This window comes from Pangasianodon hypophthalmus, chromosome 7 (genome assembly GCF_027358585.1).
Source record: "Pangasianodon hypophthalmus isolate fPanHyp1 chromosome 7, fPanHyp1.pri, whole genome shotgun sequence".
Lineage (NCBI taxonomy): Eukaryota > Metazoa > Chordata > Actinopteri > Siluriformes > Pangasiidae > Pangasianodon > Pangasianodon hypophthalmus.
The window spans coordinates 30,271,716-30,289,215 of record NC_069716.1 but is presented as its reverse complement, the minus strand read 5'-3'; the positions used below and the strand labels follow the sequence as shown (position 1 = coordinate 30,289,215).

At 42.6% G+C, this 17,500-nt stretch overlaps 1 protein-coding gene across 2 annotated transcripts in view; it reads right to left on the bottom strand.

The window, feature by feature from the left end:
• The window catches only part of LOC113524733 (INSC spindle orientation adaptor protein), a 55,661-nt gene that overhangs the window by 2,242 nt on the left and 35,919 nt on the right, over positions 1-17,500 (bottom strand). For both annotated transcript variants that reach the window (XM_034305837.2, XM_053235566.1), the window contains exons 3-11: positions 11,426-11,783; positions 11,105-11,157; positions 10,830-10,953; positions 9,581-9,694; positions 9,366-9,491; positions 7,745-7,916; positions 3,877-4,055; positions 3,545-3,611; positions 81-236 (exon numbers count right to left, since the gene is read on the bottom strand). In XM_034305837.2, the coding sequence (XP_034161728.1) occupies positions 81-236; positions 3,545-3,611; positions 3,877-4,055; positions 7,745-7,916; positions 9,366-9,491; positions 9,581-9,694; positions 10,830-10,953; positions 11,105-11,157; positions 11,426-11,783 (1,349 nt within the window). The remainder of the gene's footprint in view (positions 1-80; positions 237-3,544; positions 3,612-3,876; positions 4,056-7,744; positions 7,917-9,365; positions 9,492-9,580; positions 9,695-10,829; positions 10,954-11,104; positions 11,158-11,425; positions 11,784-17,500) is intronic.

Sequence of the window (17,500 nt, the reverse complement as noted above, 5' to 3'; positions counted from 1 at the left end):
TCTCCTTCGGTGTGTAAGGGGTGTGATGTGATGTGTCTGTAATTTTGTTTATATTTTTGTTTTGGTTTTTCTCGCTGTACCTCGCAGCTCGATGGCAGCCTGAGCGACGTCGGGATCTCGGCTTAACCGTGCGAGAGTTACTGCAGCTTTCTGCTGAACGCGCTCGCACGCAGCGCCCTCTGATGGACTGGAGGAAGACGGTTTCTCTCCTAGCAACACCAGCAGACGCTCCAATCCTTCAATACACACACACACACACGCATTCATTGGTAAAACAAGCAGCACATATGGAAAGCAAAACATTCTGTATGAATCCACAGAACTCAGCTACACCAGCTGCCTTATCCTCTGCTTATGCTTTCTCGCACACTCCACGAGAAGCTGGCAGGGGTGGTGGTACAGGTTTGCTGTTGTCTCGGAGATGGTGCTTCACACCGCTCTCCCTGTCTCATCTCAACATCTCATCCTTTGAATTCCATGTAGTTACAGCTATCTCTCCAATCAACCTTCTCATTGTTGTCATCTACCGACCTCCTGGTCCCCTAGGGGCCGTCCTTGAAGAAATGGACATGCTCCTCAGTCTTTTCCCTACTGACAGCGCCCCTCTTACTGTCCTCGGAGACTTCAACCTCCCCTCCGACAAGCTTCAGTCCTCTTGCCTTCTCCCTCTTCTGCATTCCTTTTCCTTAACTTTCAACAGCTGTCCTCCTACACATAAAGGAGGAAACACCCTGGACCTGGTCTTCAGCTGCCCCTTTCCTACTACAGACATCAGTGCTACCCCTCTCCACATCTCCGATCATCTCTTGGTATCCTTCACCATCACCCTCCCGATCCTGCCTAAAACAACCATCAATACTTCTCTCCCACTCATAGAAACCTCCACTCTATGTCCCCCTTCCTCCTTAGCTTCCCTTCCTGCCCCTGACTCCTTTTCCTCCCTACCAATAGAGCTAGCCACTGACACTTTCCTCTCCTCACTTTCCTCATCCATGGACCTCCTTCTGCCCTCTATCTTCTAAACCCAGGAAGATTTCCTGCCCTGATCCTTGGCTATCGAATGTGTTACACAGTAATCGGAGAGAATTAAGAACAGCAGAGATGAAGTGGAAGAAATCGCAACTCGACACAGATCTTGTCTCCTACCGTGCTCTCCTGTCCAAATTTTCATCTGAAGTGACTTCTGCTAAGATTGCCTTCTACAAAGAAAAGCTGGAATCCTCTGCATTAGATCCTCGCAAGCTTCCCAACATCTTTTCTTCACTACTTGACCCACCGCTCCATCCTCCCTGACTGCTGAAGACTTTGCCACCTTTTATGATGAGAAGATGTAAAAATTTGCCAGACATTCACTTCTACTCCTACTCCTTCACTACACACAGAGGATTCTCCAGTTTTCTAAACTAACAACAGAAGAGATCCTGCAAATCATCTTGTCCTGCAATCCTACCACCTGCCCATTGGATCCAATCCCTTCCACAATGCTCCAGACCATCTCTCAAGACCTCCTCCCCTTCATCACCACTATCATCAATGGCTCCATAACATCTGGTCATGTACCAACCTCATTCAAGAGAGCAAGAGTTATTCCCATCCTGAAGAAATCCACTCTGGATCCCTTTGACATCAGCAACTACCGACCGGTATCACTTCTCTCTTTTCTTTCTAAAACCCTTTAACGAACTGTCTATAATCAGCTGTCTTGCTATCTCTCACAGAACAATCTCTAAGATCCCAATCAGTCTGGCTTCAAACCGGCACACTCCACAGAATCTGCCCTTTTGGCCGTCACTGAGAAGCTACATGCCGCTAGATCAGCCAAACTGTCTTCAGTCCTCATCCTCCTTGACCTTTCAGCAGCGTTTGACAAAGTGAACCACAAGACTCTCTTGTCCAACCTCATGAGTCTAGGAATTCGTGGTGCAGCATGGCAATGGTTTGCTTCATACCTGGAAGGTCGGTCATATCAGGTGACATGGAGAGGATCCACATCTGCTCCCCACAGACTCTCCACTGGTGTTCCACAAGGCTCAGTACTCGGTCCTCTCCTGTTCTCCCCCTATACTCAATCTCTTGGTGCGGTCATATCCTCACATGGGTTTTCATACCACTGCTATGCAGATGACACTCAACTCATCCTCTCCTTCCCTCCCTCAGACTCTCATGTTTCTGCTCGGATATCAGCATGTCTAGCAGACATCTCATCATGGATGACAGCTCATCAGCTGAAACTTAATCCCAGCAAAACTGAACTGTTGTTCATCCCAGGTGATTCATCCCCATCTCAGGATCTTGTGATCTCCCTAGACAATTCTCTGATCTCGCCTTCGGTTACTGCACGCAACCTTGGGGTAACCATGGACAATCAACTGTCCTTCTCCTCTCACATCGCTAATCTAACACGCTCATGTGGATTTCTCCTTTATAACATCAGAAGAATTCGTCCATTTCTCTCCACACAGGCCACACAGGTGCTTGTTCAGTCGCTTGTCATTTTGAGACTGGACTACTGCGACTCACTCCTGGCAGGTCTGCCTCTGAGCTCCATTCGTCCTCTGCAACTGAACCAGAATGCAGCTGCACGACTGGTTTTCAACCTTCCTAAATTTTCCCACACCACCCCATTGCTGCGCTCCCTCCACTGGCTTCCTGTAGCTGATGTTTGCCTACAAAGCCAAAAACAGACCAGCACCCACTTATCTCAAAGCGCTTATCACACCTCGAGCGCCACCACGCTCCCTCTGTTCCTCTAGCACTGCTCAACTGATCCCACCATCTCTCAGGGTACAAGGAAGGCATGCATCGAGACTCTTCTCTGTTCTGGCATCAAGGTGGTGGAATGAACTTCCCCTAGATGTCCGAACAGCTGAGTCACTGGCAGTCTGCAAACGACGTCTAAAGTCTTACCTCTTCATAAAATACTTAAGTTAGCACTTACACACAAAAAAAAAACAATGTTTTGTCTGAGCGCTTGTCTATCACCTCCCCAACAGAGTTTTGGACTGATGTTATTCCTAGTTTGTGACCTAGTGAGCCAGTATCAGAATGTATTTTTGATAGACTTCAAAGCACTATTGTAAGTCGCTCTGGATAAGAGCATCTGCCAAATGCCATTAATGTAAATGTAAATGAATCATATAGGTCATGTGACCCGCTGCAGGTTTACACTCATTTAAACATCACATGCGTGTGTTTTCTCTCTTCTAAGACCATCAGTTTTTATCAGCGCATTTAAATGTAGGTTTTGGGAATTAGTACACTATTTATGAATTTTATATAAATAAATATAACTTAATAATAGACTATTTTTTTAGAAAAAGGTGTCTCAGTGTCTTTTTGCCTTTGTGTTTGTTTAAAGTGAAATGTAGCTCTGTCACTCCCAGATGGAGTTATTACTCCAATCCAATGCACTTTATTTCAGAAACAAATACAAACTGTATCACTGTTTAAAGACTGCTCATTAAAGCAGACGTTTATGTTTTAGTTTAAATTTAATTAGAACTTTACGTTTTAGTTTACTATGAATGTCTTTATTTTTCCATACCATTCTCATGTAAGACCTCTGATGCTGTTTGCTCCAAAACAGACAAATTGGCCAAAATTGTTACGACCTGCAGAGATCAAAACAACACAAAAATAAGCCAAAGTGAAAAACATTAACATGCTGAATAACGGCTACAATAAAACTACAGCTTATGAAATTCTTCATGCTGGATTTTTTACACATTTTTACACATATCTTTAATAAAATATAAGTATTTTAAAAATCTAATATTAAATAATAATAATTTGCTGTGTCCTTGTTGTTGAGTGTGTGTGTGTAAATATATGTGTGTGTGTGTGTGTGTGTGTGAGGACGCTCAGGTGATCCCTCACCTGGTCTTTAGAGTAAGGTGTGTCGACTCGCTGGCGGTCCCTGCAGGCCTGAAGGAGGATGTGCACTGCGTTCAGCTGCAGCAGGATCTCACACGCCAAACTGTCAAAGAAAGTGATGTTCGCGAGAGCAGCCGAGGCTAAGAGGAACACCTCACCACACGACGCAGTCTCACACAGCTCTGCACACACACACACACACACACACATGCGCGCACACACACACACATAATGTTTCAAATACAGTAGAATTGAATTGAAATAACAATAATGATATAATGAATAATAATGATAATATAATGAGTAATAACAGTATTGAGGTGATGAGTAATAACAGTGTTGAGGTGATGAGTAATAACAGTGTTGAGGTGATGAGTAATAACAGTGTTGAGGTGACGAGTAATGACAGTGTTGAGGTGAAGAGTAATAACAGTGTTGAGGTGATGAGTAATAACAGTGTTGAGGTGAAGAGTAATAACAGTGTTGAGGTGATTAGTAATAACAGTGTTGAAGTGACGAGTAATTACAGTGTTGAGGTGACGAGTAATGACAGTGTTGAGGTGAAGAGTAATGACAGTGTTGAGGTGACGAGTAATAACAGTGTTGAGGTGACGAGTAATGACAGTGTTGAGGTGATGAGTAATAACAGTGTTGAGGTGATGAGTAATAATAGTGTTGAGGTGATGAGTAATAACAGTGTTGAGGTGACGAGTAATAACAGTGTCGAGGTGACGAGTAATAACAGTGTTGAGGTGACGAGTAATAACAGTGTCGAGGTGACGAGTAATGACAGTGTTGAGGTGAAGAGTAATAACAGTGTTGAGGTGACGAGTAATTACAGTGTTGAGGTGATCAGTAATAACAGTGTCGAGGTGACGAGTAATAACAGTGTCGAGGTGACGAGTAATAACAGTGTTGAGGTGACGAGTAATAACAGTGTCGAGGTGACGAGTAATGACAGTGTCGAGGTGAAGAGTAATGACAGTGTTGAGGTGAAGAGTAATAACAGTGTCGAGGTGACGAGTAATGACAGTGTTGAGGTGATGAGTAATGACAGTGTCGAGGTGAAGAGTAATGACAGTGTTGAGGTGAAGAGTAATAACAGTGTCGAGGTGACGAGTAATAACAGTGTTGAGGTGATGAGTAATAACAGTGTTGAGGTGATGAGTAATAACAGTGTTGAGGTGATTAGTAATAACAGTGTCGAGGTGATTAGTAATAACAGTGTCGAGGTGACGAGTAATAACAGTGTTGAGGTGATGAGTAATAACAGTGTTGAGGTGATTAGTAATAACAGTGTCGAGGTGACGAGTAATAACAGTATCGAGGTGAAGAATAATAACAGTGTCGAGGTGACGAGTAATAACAGTGTTGAGGTGAAGAGTAATGACAGTGTTGAGGTGACGAGTAATGACAGTGTTGAGGTGAAGAGTAATGACAGTGTCGAGGTGACGAGTAATAACAGTGTCGAGGTGACGAGTAATAACAGTATCGAGGTGAAGAATAATAACAGTTTCGAGGTGACGAGTAATAACAGTGTTGAGGTGACGAGTAATAACAGTGTTGAGGTGACGAGTAATGACAGTGTTGAGGTGATGAGTAATGACAGTGTTGAGGTGACGAGTAATGACAGTGTTGAGGTGACGAGTAATGACAGTGTTGAGGTGATGAGTAATAACAGTGTTGAGGTGATTAGTAATAACAGTGTTGAGGTGATGAGTAATAACAGTGTTGAGGTGATGAGTAATGACAGTGTTGAGGTGATTAGTAATGACAGTGTTGAGGTGATTAGTAATAACAGTGTTGAGGTGATGAGTAATAACAGTGTTGAGGTGATGAGTAATAACAGTGTTGAGGTGAAGAGTAATAACAGTGTTGAGGTGATTAGTAATAACAGTGTTGAGGTGATGAGTAATAACAGTGTTGAGGTGATGAGTAATAACAGTGTTGAGGTGATTAGTAATAACAGTGTTGAGGTGACGAGTAATAACAGTATCGAGGTGAAGAATAATAACAGTGTCGAGGTGACGAGCAATAACAGTGTTGAGGTGACGAGTAATGACAGTGTTGAGGTGATGAGTAATAACAGTGTTGAGGTGATTAGTAATAACAGTGTTGAGGTGACGAGTAATAACAGTGTTGAGGTGATGAGTAATAACAGTGTTGAAGTGATGAGTAATAACAGTGTTGAGGTGATTAGTAATAACAGTGTTGAGGTGAAGAGTAATAACAGTGTTGAGGTGACGAGTAATAACAGTGTTGAGGTGACGAGTAATGACAGTGTTGAGGTGACGAGTAATGACAGTGTTGAGGTGACGAGTAATTACAGTGTTGAGGTGATGAGTAATAACAGTGTTGAGGTGATTAGTAATAACAGTGTCGAGGTGATGAGTAATAACAGTGTTGAGGTGACGAGTAATGACAGTGTTGAGGTGACGAGTAATGACAGTGTTGAGGTGACGAGTAATTACAGTGTTGAGGTGATGAGTAATAACAGTGTTGAGGTGATTAGTAATAACAGTGTCGAGGTGATGAGTAATGACAGTGTTGAGGTGACGAGTAATGACAGTGTTGAGGTGACGAGTAATTACAGTGTTGAGGTGATGAGTAATAACAGTGTTGAGGTGATTAGTAATAACAGTGTTGAGGTGATGAGTAATAACAGTGTTGAGGTGATGAGTAATAACAGTGTTGAGGTGACGAGTAATAACAGTGTTGAGGTGATGAGTAATAACAGTGTTGAGGTGATGAGTAATAACAGTGTTGAGGTGATGAGTAATAACAGTGTTGAGGTGATTAGTAATAACAGTATTGAGGTGAAGAGTAATAACAGTGTTGAGGTGATGAGTAATAACAGTGTTGAGGTGACGAGTAATAACAGTGTTGAGGTGAAGAGTAATAACAGTGTTGAGGTGATGAGGTGTTGAATAGTGTTGAGGTGAAGAGTAATAACAGTGTTGAGGTGATGAGTAATAACAGTGTTGAGGTGATTAGTAATAACAGTGTTGAGGTGAAGAGTAATAACAGTGTTGAGGTGATGAGTAATAACAGTGTTGAGGTGATTAGTAATAACAGTATTGAGGTGAAGAGTAATAACAGTGTTGAGGTGATGAGTAATAACAGTGTTGAGGTGAAGAGTAATAACAGTGTTGAGGTGACGAGTAATAACAGTGTTGAGGTGATGAGGTGTTGAATAGTGTTGAGGTGAAGAGTAATAACAGTGTTGAGGTGATGAGGTGTTGAATAGTGTTGAGGTGAAGAGTAATGACAGTGTTGAGGTGATGAGTAATAACAGTGTTGAGGTGAAGAGTAATAACAGTGTTGAGGTGATGAGTAATAACAGTGTTGAGGTGATGAGGTGTTGAATAGTGTTGAGGTAATGAGTAATAACAGTGTTGAGGTGATGAGGTGTTGAATAGTGTTGAGGTGAAGAGTAATGACAGTGTTGAGGTGATGAGTAATAACAGTGTTGAGGTGAAGAGTAATAACAGTGTTGAGGTGAAGAGTAATAACAGTGTTGAGGTGATGAGGTGTTGAATAGTGTTGAGGTGATTAGTAATAACAGTGTTGAGGTGATGAGTAATAACAGTGTTGAGGTGAAGAGTAATGACAGTGTTGAGGTGATGAGTAATAACAGTGTTGAGGTGAAGAGTAATAACAGTGTTGAGGTGAAGAGTAATAACAGTGTTGAGGTGAAGAGTAATGACAGTGTTGAGGTAATGAGTAATAACAGTGTTGAGGTGATGAGTAATAACAGTGTTGAGGTGAAGAGTAATGACAGTGTTGAGGTGAAGAGTAATGACAGTGTTGAGGTGATGAGGTGTTGAATAGTGTTGAGGTGATGAATAGTAAAAAGCGTGCTCATCCTGACTGATGAGGGCGGAGACGATGTCCTGCATGCTCTCAATGAAGCTGGACAGGTGGTGTGTGTTGGAGTGGTGAGGAGACGTGATCTGAGCCACGACGGCAGCCGCTTCAGCTCGAGCTGCTTCTGTACAACCTTCATCAGTCAGAATATCAGCCAGACACAGTACACCATCCACCTACACACACACACACACACACACACTCAAAAAAGCGTTCCTCAGTGGTTCACTGGTGAGCGTAATAGTTCACCTGGTTTCTGAATGTAGGTTTACAAGCGACTACATGTTGAAATCTGTCGTGGGTTTTGTTGTTGTTGTTGTTGTTGTCACCTGAGGTTATTTGTTTGTTTATAGAAGTTGGTGAGGATTACACAATTGTAATTTATGCCCTAAAACAGAAATGAAGGAGGCTGTACTTTCTTTTTCCCATGACTGTATTCTAGATCATCTTATTCACTGTGTTTTTACTTCTGGCCACACGGGGGCGTTGTTATACAAGTTTTATAAATGAAACTTGTGTAAATTAGAGACGCGCAGCTGTACACAACACTAACACACAGATTCACACACATCCTCATCAGCTGATCAAAAATTACACACACATTACACACACATCTGTTTCACTTAAAATCAACCCTTAATAATGTGATAAGTGTTAATAATGTGATGATAATTTACACTTATAATTATCATATATTTAACTTACTACTTTATTAAAAGTCAGTGAAATATGATTTATTTGTGATTGATTTATTAGACACTAAAAATAAAAGCAATAACACATACATCTAGTCCTGAGAAGACAATGAAGACCTGAGGATGATTTTTATTATTATTATTATTATTATTATTATCATTCCTCAAAAGATGAAGCTGTTTGTGTGATTTTAATTATTAACTAATTAAAATAGATTTTTTATATTTTTTTGAAATACATTTTTTTTTTTTTTTGGATTTTCACCTGAAATATTTTAATAATTATTCATCATTATTATTTGTATTAATGTATGTAAGAGTATATACACTAGACTTTACATTTATTTTTTGAATAATAATACAGTAAAAATACAAAATAAAATATTAAATAAACCTCTGATGTGGTATAAAAAAAAAGGAAATATGTCAATAAGGAGTCAAAAATTCATATCGACAAGTCATTCACAGTTAAATATTTCTGATATAAAAGTGTAATTTTATATAAAATCTATAACCCAGCCACTGTTGTGAGCTTCTCATTTTCAACAGGTGCGTTTTTCAGGCTTGCTGCTCTCAGCTTTACTGTCACATCCTCCCATGGGGAACATTTCTGATTTTCTTTTTATATATATTTTTAGAGGTTTCTGATGGCTGCCAGCTCTTGACTCAACACACTACTGAAAAAAAAACACTTTCAACCAAACCTGAGACTTACAGCGCTTACAACACTTTCCCTCTGACTTATTCAGCCTGAAACTTTATCAGCTCAGCTTCTCTAATTATTAAGATCAGAAAATAATGAATGATGTTCAGTCAGTTAGAGTGCATAGTTGCCAGATCTGGAGAATTACAATGTTATTATTGTATATTTTACAATGAGTTAACAAGGTGTGTGTGTGTGTGTGTGTGTGTGTGTGTGTGTTATTGTACTTTCTCCAGTTGGTTGATTCCCTCCTCCACGCAGCAGATGGAGGCGACAGTCCTGAGTGCAGGAGCGTATAAAGAGCTGAAACAATCCTGCCTACAGATCTTCAACAGAGCTACGACTGCACCTTCCTGTACACACACACACTCGCAGTAGGTTTATATTTAGAGAATTATGTGGATATAAAGTGCAGTGTGAATGCTGCGTGTGTTGGTCTTACTTTGGCGATGATGCTGCAGAGCTGCGGTCCATCCTGGGTGAGTGACAGCAGGTTACTGATCGCGTTCTCCATGAGGAACACGTCATCTGACTCCTCAACCTGCCTGATCAGGACCTACACACACACATAAAGTAAATAACACATAATATTTGGTTGCATATCCCTTGCTTGTTTCCGGGTGAGTGTGTGTGTGTGTGTTTTTCAGTCTCCTCTTCAGGAGGTGAAATGCTGCTCAGTTGGGTTAAGGTCTGCTGATGGACTCGGCCAGTCTAAAACCTTCCACTTTCCCCTGATGAAGTGCTTTGTTGAGTTGCTGTGTGTTTTGGGTCGTTGTCTTGCTGCATGATGAAGCTCTCTGTAAATTGGCAGACAGAATGTTTCTGTAGGTTTCTGAATTCATTCTGCTACTACCATCATGAGTTCCATCATCAACAAAGATTAGTGAGTCTGTTCCAGAAGCAGCCATGCAAGCCCAAGCCATGACACTACCTCCACCATGCTTCACCCATGAGCTCGTATGTTTTCTTTCTCCACACTTTGGCCTTTCCGTCACTTTGGTAGAGGTTCATCTTGGTTCCAGAACTTTTGTGGCTAATCTCTGCATTTCTTTGCAAATTCCAGTCTGGCCTTCTGACTCTTACTGCTGATGAGAAGTTTGCATCTTGTCGTGTGGCCTCTATATTTCTGCTCTTGAAGTCTTCTTTGAACGGTGGATTGTGGTACCTTCACCCTGCCCTGTGGAGGTTGTTGGTGATGTCACTGACTGCTGTTTTGGGGTTTTTCTTCACAGCTCTCACAATGTTTCTGGCAACAGCTGCTGTTGTTTCCTTGGCCGATCTGTTCCATGTCTCGTTGTTAGTACACCAGTGGTTTCTTTCTTTTTCAGGATATTGTTGTATTGGCTATGCCTAATAGACAGCTCTCTGGTCTTTGTGTTGGTTTATCCTTTTTAACAACAAATGCAGTCTTCACAGGCTTCAGATATTACCTCTGGATACAATTATTCCTAAACATGGTGTTGGTTTCCACCGCTATGCTGATGACACACAGCTTTGTGTTTCAGCAATATTAGCTTTCAGTTTTCCTTTCAGAAAAATTAAAAAGAAAGAAAGAAAGAAAGAAAGAACTAACAAAGAAAAGAAAAAAGTGAAAAGTGAAAATGATAGAGGCAGAAAGCTGAAGTGAAGCTGCAGAATAACAGCAGAATAACAGAATTACACACTCACTGAGCGCTGTGTTGTGATCTTACTTGTATTTCATTGGCTAAGGCCATGTCAATCATTTGGCTGAATGAATCACTGACATCCGTGAGGATCTCATGAATGGCTTCCTTCATGGACTTGAGGAAATATTCATCGTCTGTGTGGAGACACCTGAAGAACACAAACATACACTCTGTTCTCACACTGCGTTATTGTCAGTTCTCTGAAGAACCAATTATTCTGTATATTTTATTTCATACTGTAACCCTGAGTGTGTACTGTGTGTGATGTCAGAGTGATGCAGTTGTTACAGGTTCCTCACCTCTCAGTGATGACGGTGAGCTCCATACACTTCTCCAGCAGAGTGGCCTCATACTGCAGCAGAGACACAAGACACAGAGAACATTTAGAGAATATTTACACACATCCAGCTCTACCACTTCCTCCTTCCTGACCTTCTGCATGTGTGTGTTAATGATGATGTTCTAGATTCCTGACCTTCTGCATGTGTGTGTTAATGATGATGTTCTAGATTCCTGATCTTCTGCATGTGTGTATCTGTGTGTAATGTTGTTGGTGATGATGTTCTAGATTCCTGATCTTCTGCATGTGTGCGTTAATGATGATGTTCTAGATTCCTGACCTTCTGCATGTGGGTGTTGTTGGTTCTGTGAGCACTGCACTCGTGCACCAGTGAGCGGACGTGGCAGTTGGCTCTGACAGCGGTTCCGTGTACACGCTGCCATCGTCCTTTCTCTAGACGCTGGAACATCTTGCCCAGCTCAGTGCTCACAACAAGTGCCCTCTTCAGGAGAGTCTGCAGGTTATCTCGTGTCACATGATCACCGGCCATGCCCACCCCGGGGATGATGAGCTCACCTGCAGAGTCCTCGTCCACACCCAGTGGCTTGGACTGCAGCACACACATACACTCCACCTCAGTCATGTGACGCAGATCCTCCATCCAACGCTGCACTGAGTCCACCTGGATCACATGCATCCTGACACACACACGCACACACGCACATATTAGCTCTTTAACAGGCACATAATTAAATTCTTGTACAAAACATTTACTCTTTAGATTAGGAGTTATGGACGTCACCCAGCTGACTGAGGTGTTGATTTGAGGTAACAGTAGAAGAAGTTCAGTGGATCAGTACTACAGTCTTACTTTTGCAACTACAAATTTAATTGATTATGATTGTAAACTTTTCCAAGTTATTAGATATGAAATTAAAATCGAATAGTTGTATATTCGGCACATTGTACAGAAATGTGTGTAAAATGATATGAAACACGCCAGATGAATGTTCTGGACTGAGTTTCCCAAATATACATCAAAGTTATGACCATCTTAACTGGGAGAGAGAGAGTTTAATGTGATGCTTGCTTTACTGCTTAATGATGAGCTTTGTGCAGTGATGCATTTTTGAAACTGTTTAGTCATAAACACAAACAATCAGACAGAATTAAATTGAATTGAATTGTATGCACTGATACCCAAACACACACCCAAACACACACCCAACCACAAACACACACCCAACCACAAACACAAACACACACCCAACCACAAACACAAACACACACCCAACCACAAACACAAACACAAACACACACCCAAACACACACCCAAACACAAACACACACCCAAACACGCACCCAAACACACACCCAAACACAAACACAAACCCAAACACACACCCAAACACACACCCAACCACACACCCAAACACAAACCCAAACACACACCCAACCACACACCCAAACACAAACCCAAACACACACCCAAACACGCACCCAAACACACACCCAAACACACACCCAAACACAAACACAAACCCAAACACACACCCTCACACCCAAATGCAAACCCTAACACACACCCAAACACACACCCTAACACAAACACAAACCCAAACACACACCCAAACACACACCCAAACACACACCCAAACACAAACACACACACGCACCCAAACACACACCCAAACACACACCCAAACACAAACACAAACCCAAACACGCACCCAAACACAAACACACACACGCACCCAAACACACACCCAAACACAAACCCAAACACGCACCCAAACACAAACCCAAACACACACACCCAAACACGCACCCAAACACAAACCCAAACACGCACCCAAACACACACACAAACACGCACCCAAACACAAACACACACACGCACCCAAACACACACCCTAACACAAACCCAAACACAAACCCAAACACGCACCCAAACACACACCCAAACACACACCCAAACACAAACACACACACGCACCCAAACACACACCCAAACACACACCCAAACACAAACACAAACACGCACCCAAACACAAACCCAAACACGCACCCAAACACACACCCAAACACAAACACACACACGCACCCAAACACACACCCAAACACAAACCCAAACACACACCCAAACACGCACCCAAACACACACCCAAACACAAACACACACACGCACCCAAACACAAACCCAAACACGCACCCAAACACACACCCAAACACAAACACACACACACGCACCCAAACACAAACCCAAACACACACCCAAACACACACCCAAACACAAACACACACCCAAACACAAACACACACACGCACCCAAACACAAACACACACACACCCAAACACACACCCAAACACGCACCCAAACACACACCCAAACACAAACACACACACACGCACCCAAACACAAACCCAAACACACACCCAAACACACACCCAAACACAAACACACACCCAAACACAAACACACACCCAAACACAAACACACACACACGCACCCAAACACACACCCAAACACAAACACAAACACACACCCAAACACAAACCCAAACACAAACACACAACCAAACACGCACCCAAACACACACCCAAACACAAACACACACACGCACCCAAACACAAACCCAAACACACACCCAAACACACACCCAAACACAAACCCAAACACAAACACACACCCAAACACAAACACACACACGCACCCAAACACACACCCAAACACAAACACAAACACACACCCAAACACAAACCCAAACACAAACACACACCCAACCACACACCCAAACACAAACCCAAACACAAACACAAACACGCACCCAAACACAAACACACACACAAACCCAAACACGCACCCAAACACAAACACACACACGCACCCAAACACACACCCAAACACAAACCCAAACACACACCCAAACACACACCCAAACACAAACACAAACACGCACCCAAACACACACCCAAACACACACCCAAACACAAACCCAAACACACACCCAAACACACACCCAAACACAAACACACACACGCACCCAAACACACACCCAAACACAAACCCAAACACACACCCAAACACACACCCAAACACACACACGCACCCAAACACGCACCCAAACACAAACACAAACCCAAACACACACCCAAACACAAACACAAACCCAAACACGCACCCAAACACAAACACAAACCCAAACACACACCCAAACACAAACACACACCCAAACACAAACACACACAAACACAAACCCAAACACGCACCCAAACACGCACCCAAACACAAACACACACACACACACCCAAACACACACCCAAACACAAACACACACACACACCCAAACACACACCCAAACACACACCAAAACACACACCCAAACACACACCCAAACACAAACACAAACCCAAACACACACCCAAACACAAACACGCACCCAAACACACACCCAAACACGCACCCAAACACACACCCAAACACTAACCCAAACACAAACACACACACGCACCCAAACACACACCCAAACACAAACCCAAACACGCACCCAAACACGCACCCAAACACAAACACAAACCCAAACACACACCCAAACACACACCCAACCACACACCCAAACACAAACACACACACACCCAAACACACACACGCACCCAAACACACACCCTAACACAAACCCAAACACACACCCAAACACAAACACACACACGCACCCAAACACACACCCACACACACACCCAAACACACACCCAAACACGCACCCAAACACACACCCAAACACAAACACACACACGCACCCAAACACAAACACACACACACCCAAACACACACACGCACCCAAACACACACCCAAACACGCACCCAAACACACACCCAAACACAAACCCAAACACACACCCAAACACAAACACACACACGCACCCAAACACACACCCACACACACACCCAAATACAAACCCAAACACACACCCAAACACAAACACACACCCAAACACACACCCAAACACAAACCCAAACACACACACCCTAACACAAACACAAACCCAAACACACACCCAAACACAAACACGCACCCAAACACAAACCCAAACACACACCCAAACACACACCCTAACACAAACCCTAACACACACCCAAACACACACCCAAACACAAACACAAACACGCACCCAAACACGCACCCAAACACAAACACAAACACGCACCCAAACACGCACCCAAACACAAACACAAACACGCACCCAAACACGCACCCAAACACGCACCCAAACACAAACACACACGCACCCAAACACACACCCAAACACACACCCTAACACACACCCAAACACAAACCCAAACACGCACCCAAACACAAACACACACCCAAACACACACCCTAACACAAACCCTAACACACACCCAAACACACACCCTAACACAAACACAAACACACACCCAAACACAAACACAAACACGCACCCAAACACGCACCCAAACACAAACACAAACACGCACCCAAACACACACCCAAACACACACCCAAACACAAACACAAACACGCACCCAAACACACACCCAAACACAAACACAAACACGCACCCAAACACGCACCCAAACACAAACACGCACCCAAACACGCACCCAAACATGCACCCAAACACAAACACACACGCACCCAAACACACACCCAAACACACACCCTAACACACACCCAAACACAAACCCAAACACGCACCCAAACACAAACACGCACCCAAACACGCACCCAAACACAAACCCAAACACACACCCAAACACACACCCAAAAACACACCCAAACACAAACACGCACCCAAACACGCACCCTAACACGCACCCAAACACAAACCCAAACACACACCCAAACACAAACCCAAACACGCACCCTAACATGCACCCTAACTGAACACTGAACAGAGGGAAAATGGAATTAAATCCCAAACTCGACACTAATCACACAAATCCAATCAGCTGAATATCTGAAGAACGACAACCTGAAATAAAGACACATTCTGACTAAATACAGAGAGAGAGATGGTGAAAAAGGAAGACACACTAAAAGCTATAAACCTGAAGAACAGAGGCTCTGAACGCACTGTGAGCTACAGGAAGTAAAATCAGAGACGCTCTTCACTCGGATCTGTCCAGGAACATCAGCGTAAACTCACAGCCATCATCCCAAACGTCTCTCTGAGCTCTGAGCACAAACTGAGCTGTGTTTCAGCGGAACATGAAGGAAGTGTGCGGCTCACAGCCACGCATATTCACTCCATCATACAACACACACTGATCTAATCTAATCCAATCTAATCTAATCTAATCCAATCCTAACACTATCTATTATAATATTTTATACAGCTGTCATTTATATAAATTAATTTAATATTGCGTATCTTTCTGTAATACATCTGTTAGTCTAATTAATGTATATTCATATTTAGTGTTTATTTTATTCTATATTGTTTTTCTTTTCCTTTATTGTTGTTATTGTTTGTCTATTTAACTTTTATATTAATTTGCTTTAAACAGTCACGTCAGTAAAGCACACTGTGAACTGGAACTTGAATTCTGACCCACCGTCCTGCTCTGTTCTGATCCAACACCGAGGTTCTAACACATTCTAAAAATTCACTACATCGATATATGTATAAACATTTAAATGTATAAGTGTATAAATATAAATGTGTAAATGTGTGTGTGTGTGTGTGTGTTATAACACTCAGCTGAATATAAATATATTTAATCGTGTCTTTGTTTATGAAGTAAAACCTGAAGCATGACCTTGAGCTTTATATACCATAGTGGTTATATAAGGGTTAAATACCAGTTAAACAGATTAAATACCAAAACTCAAAGTCATAATAATGCTTGTGTGGGGTCACATGACCTCAGGGGCGGAGCTAAGCTGAGTAAACACACGTATTAGAGATTTAAAGGCTGAGTGCTGAGGTGTGGATCGATGAGCTGTATGAAGGTCGGTCAGGAGTCTCACACACGTTATTGATCAGGTCTGAGGTTAACACTCAGACACACACACACACACACACACACACTCACTGCTATAGAGAGATTTCTCTGTAATACTGAGACTTAATGAAGTGGATTTAAAGAGGATTCTCCATCATGATCTCTCTCACGCCTCAAACACTCCACCAATAAGACCGATTTCCTCCAGACGCTCTCAAAACCCACACTGATGAGGACAGGAAATTGCACACACACATGACCATATAAGGACAATTTTCTGATTCAGAGACCTTTTTTTCTTGTTAGTGCGTCACATCTCCAAGCTAAAAACTCAAATAAAACACACACAAACACACACAATGATTTAGAAATGCTCTTTGTACGATGGTGGCTATAAGCTTTACGTGTTAGCTTCATTAGCCGTGTAGCCAAACACATTTAATCTGA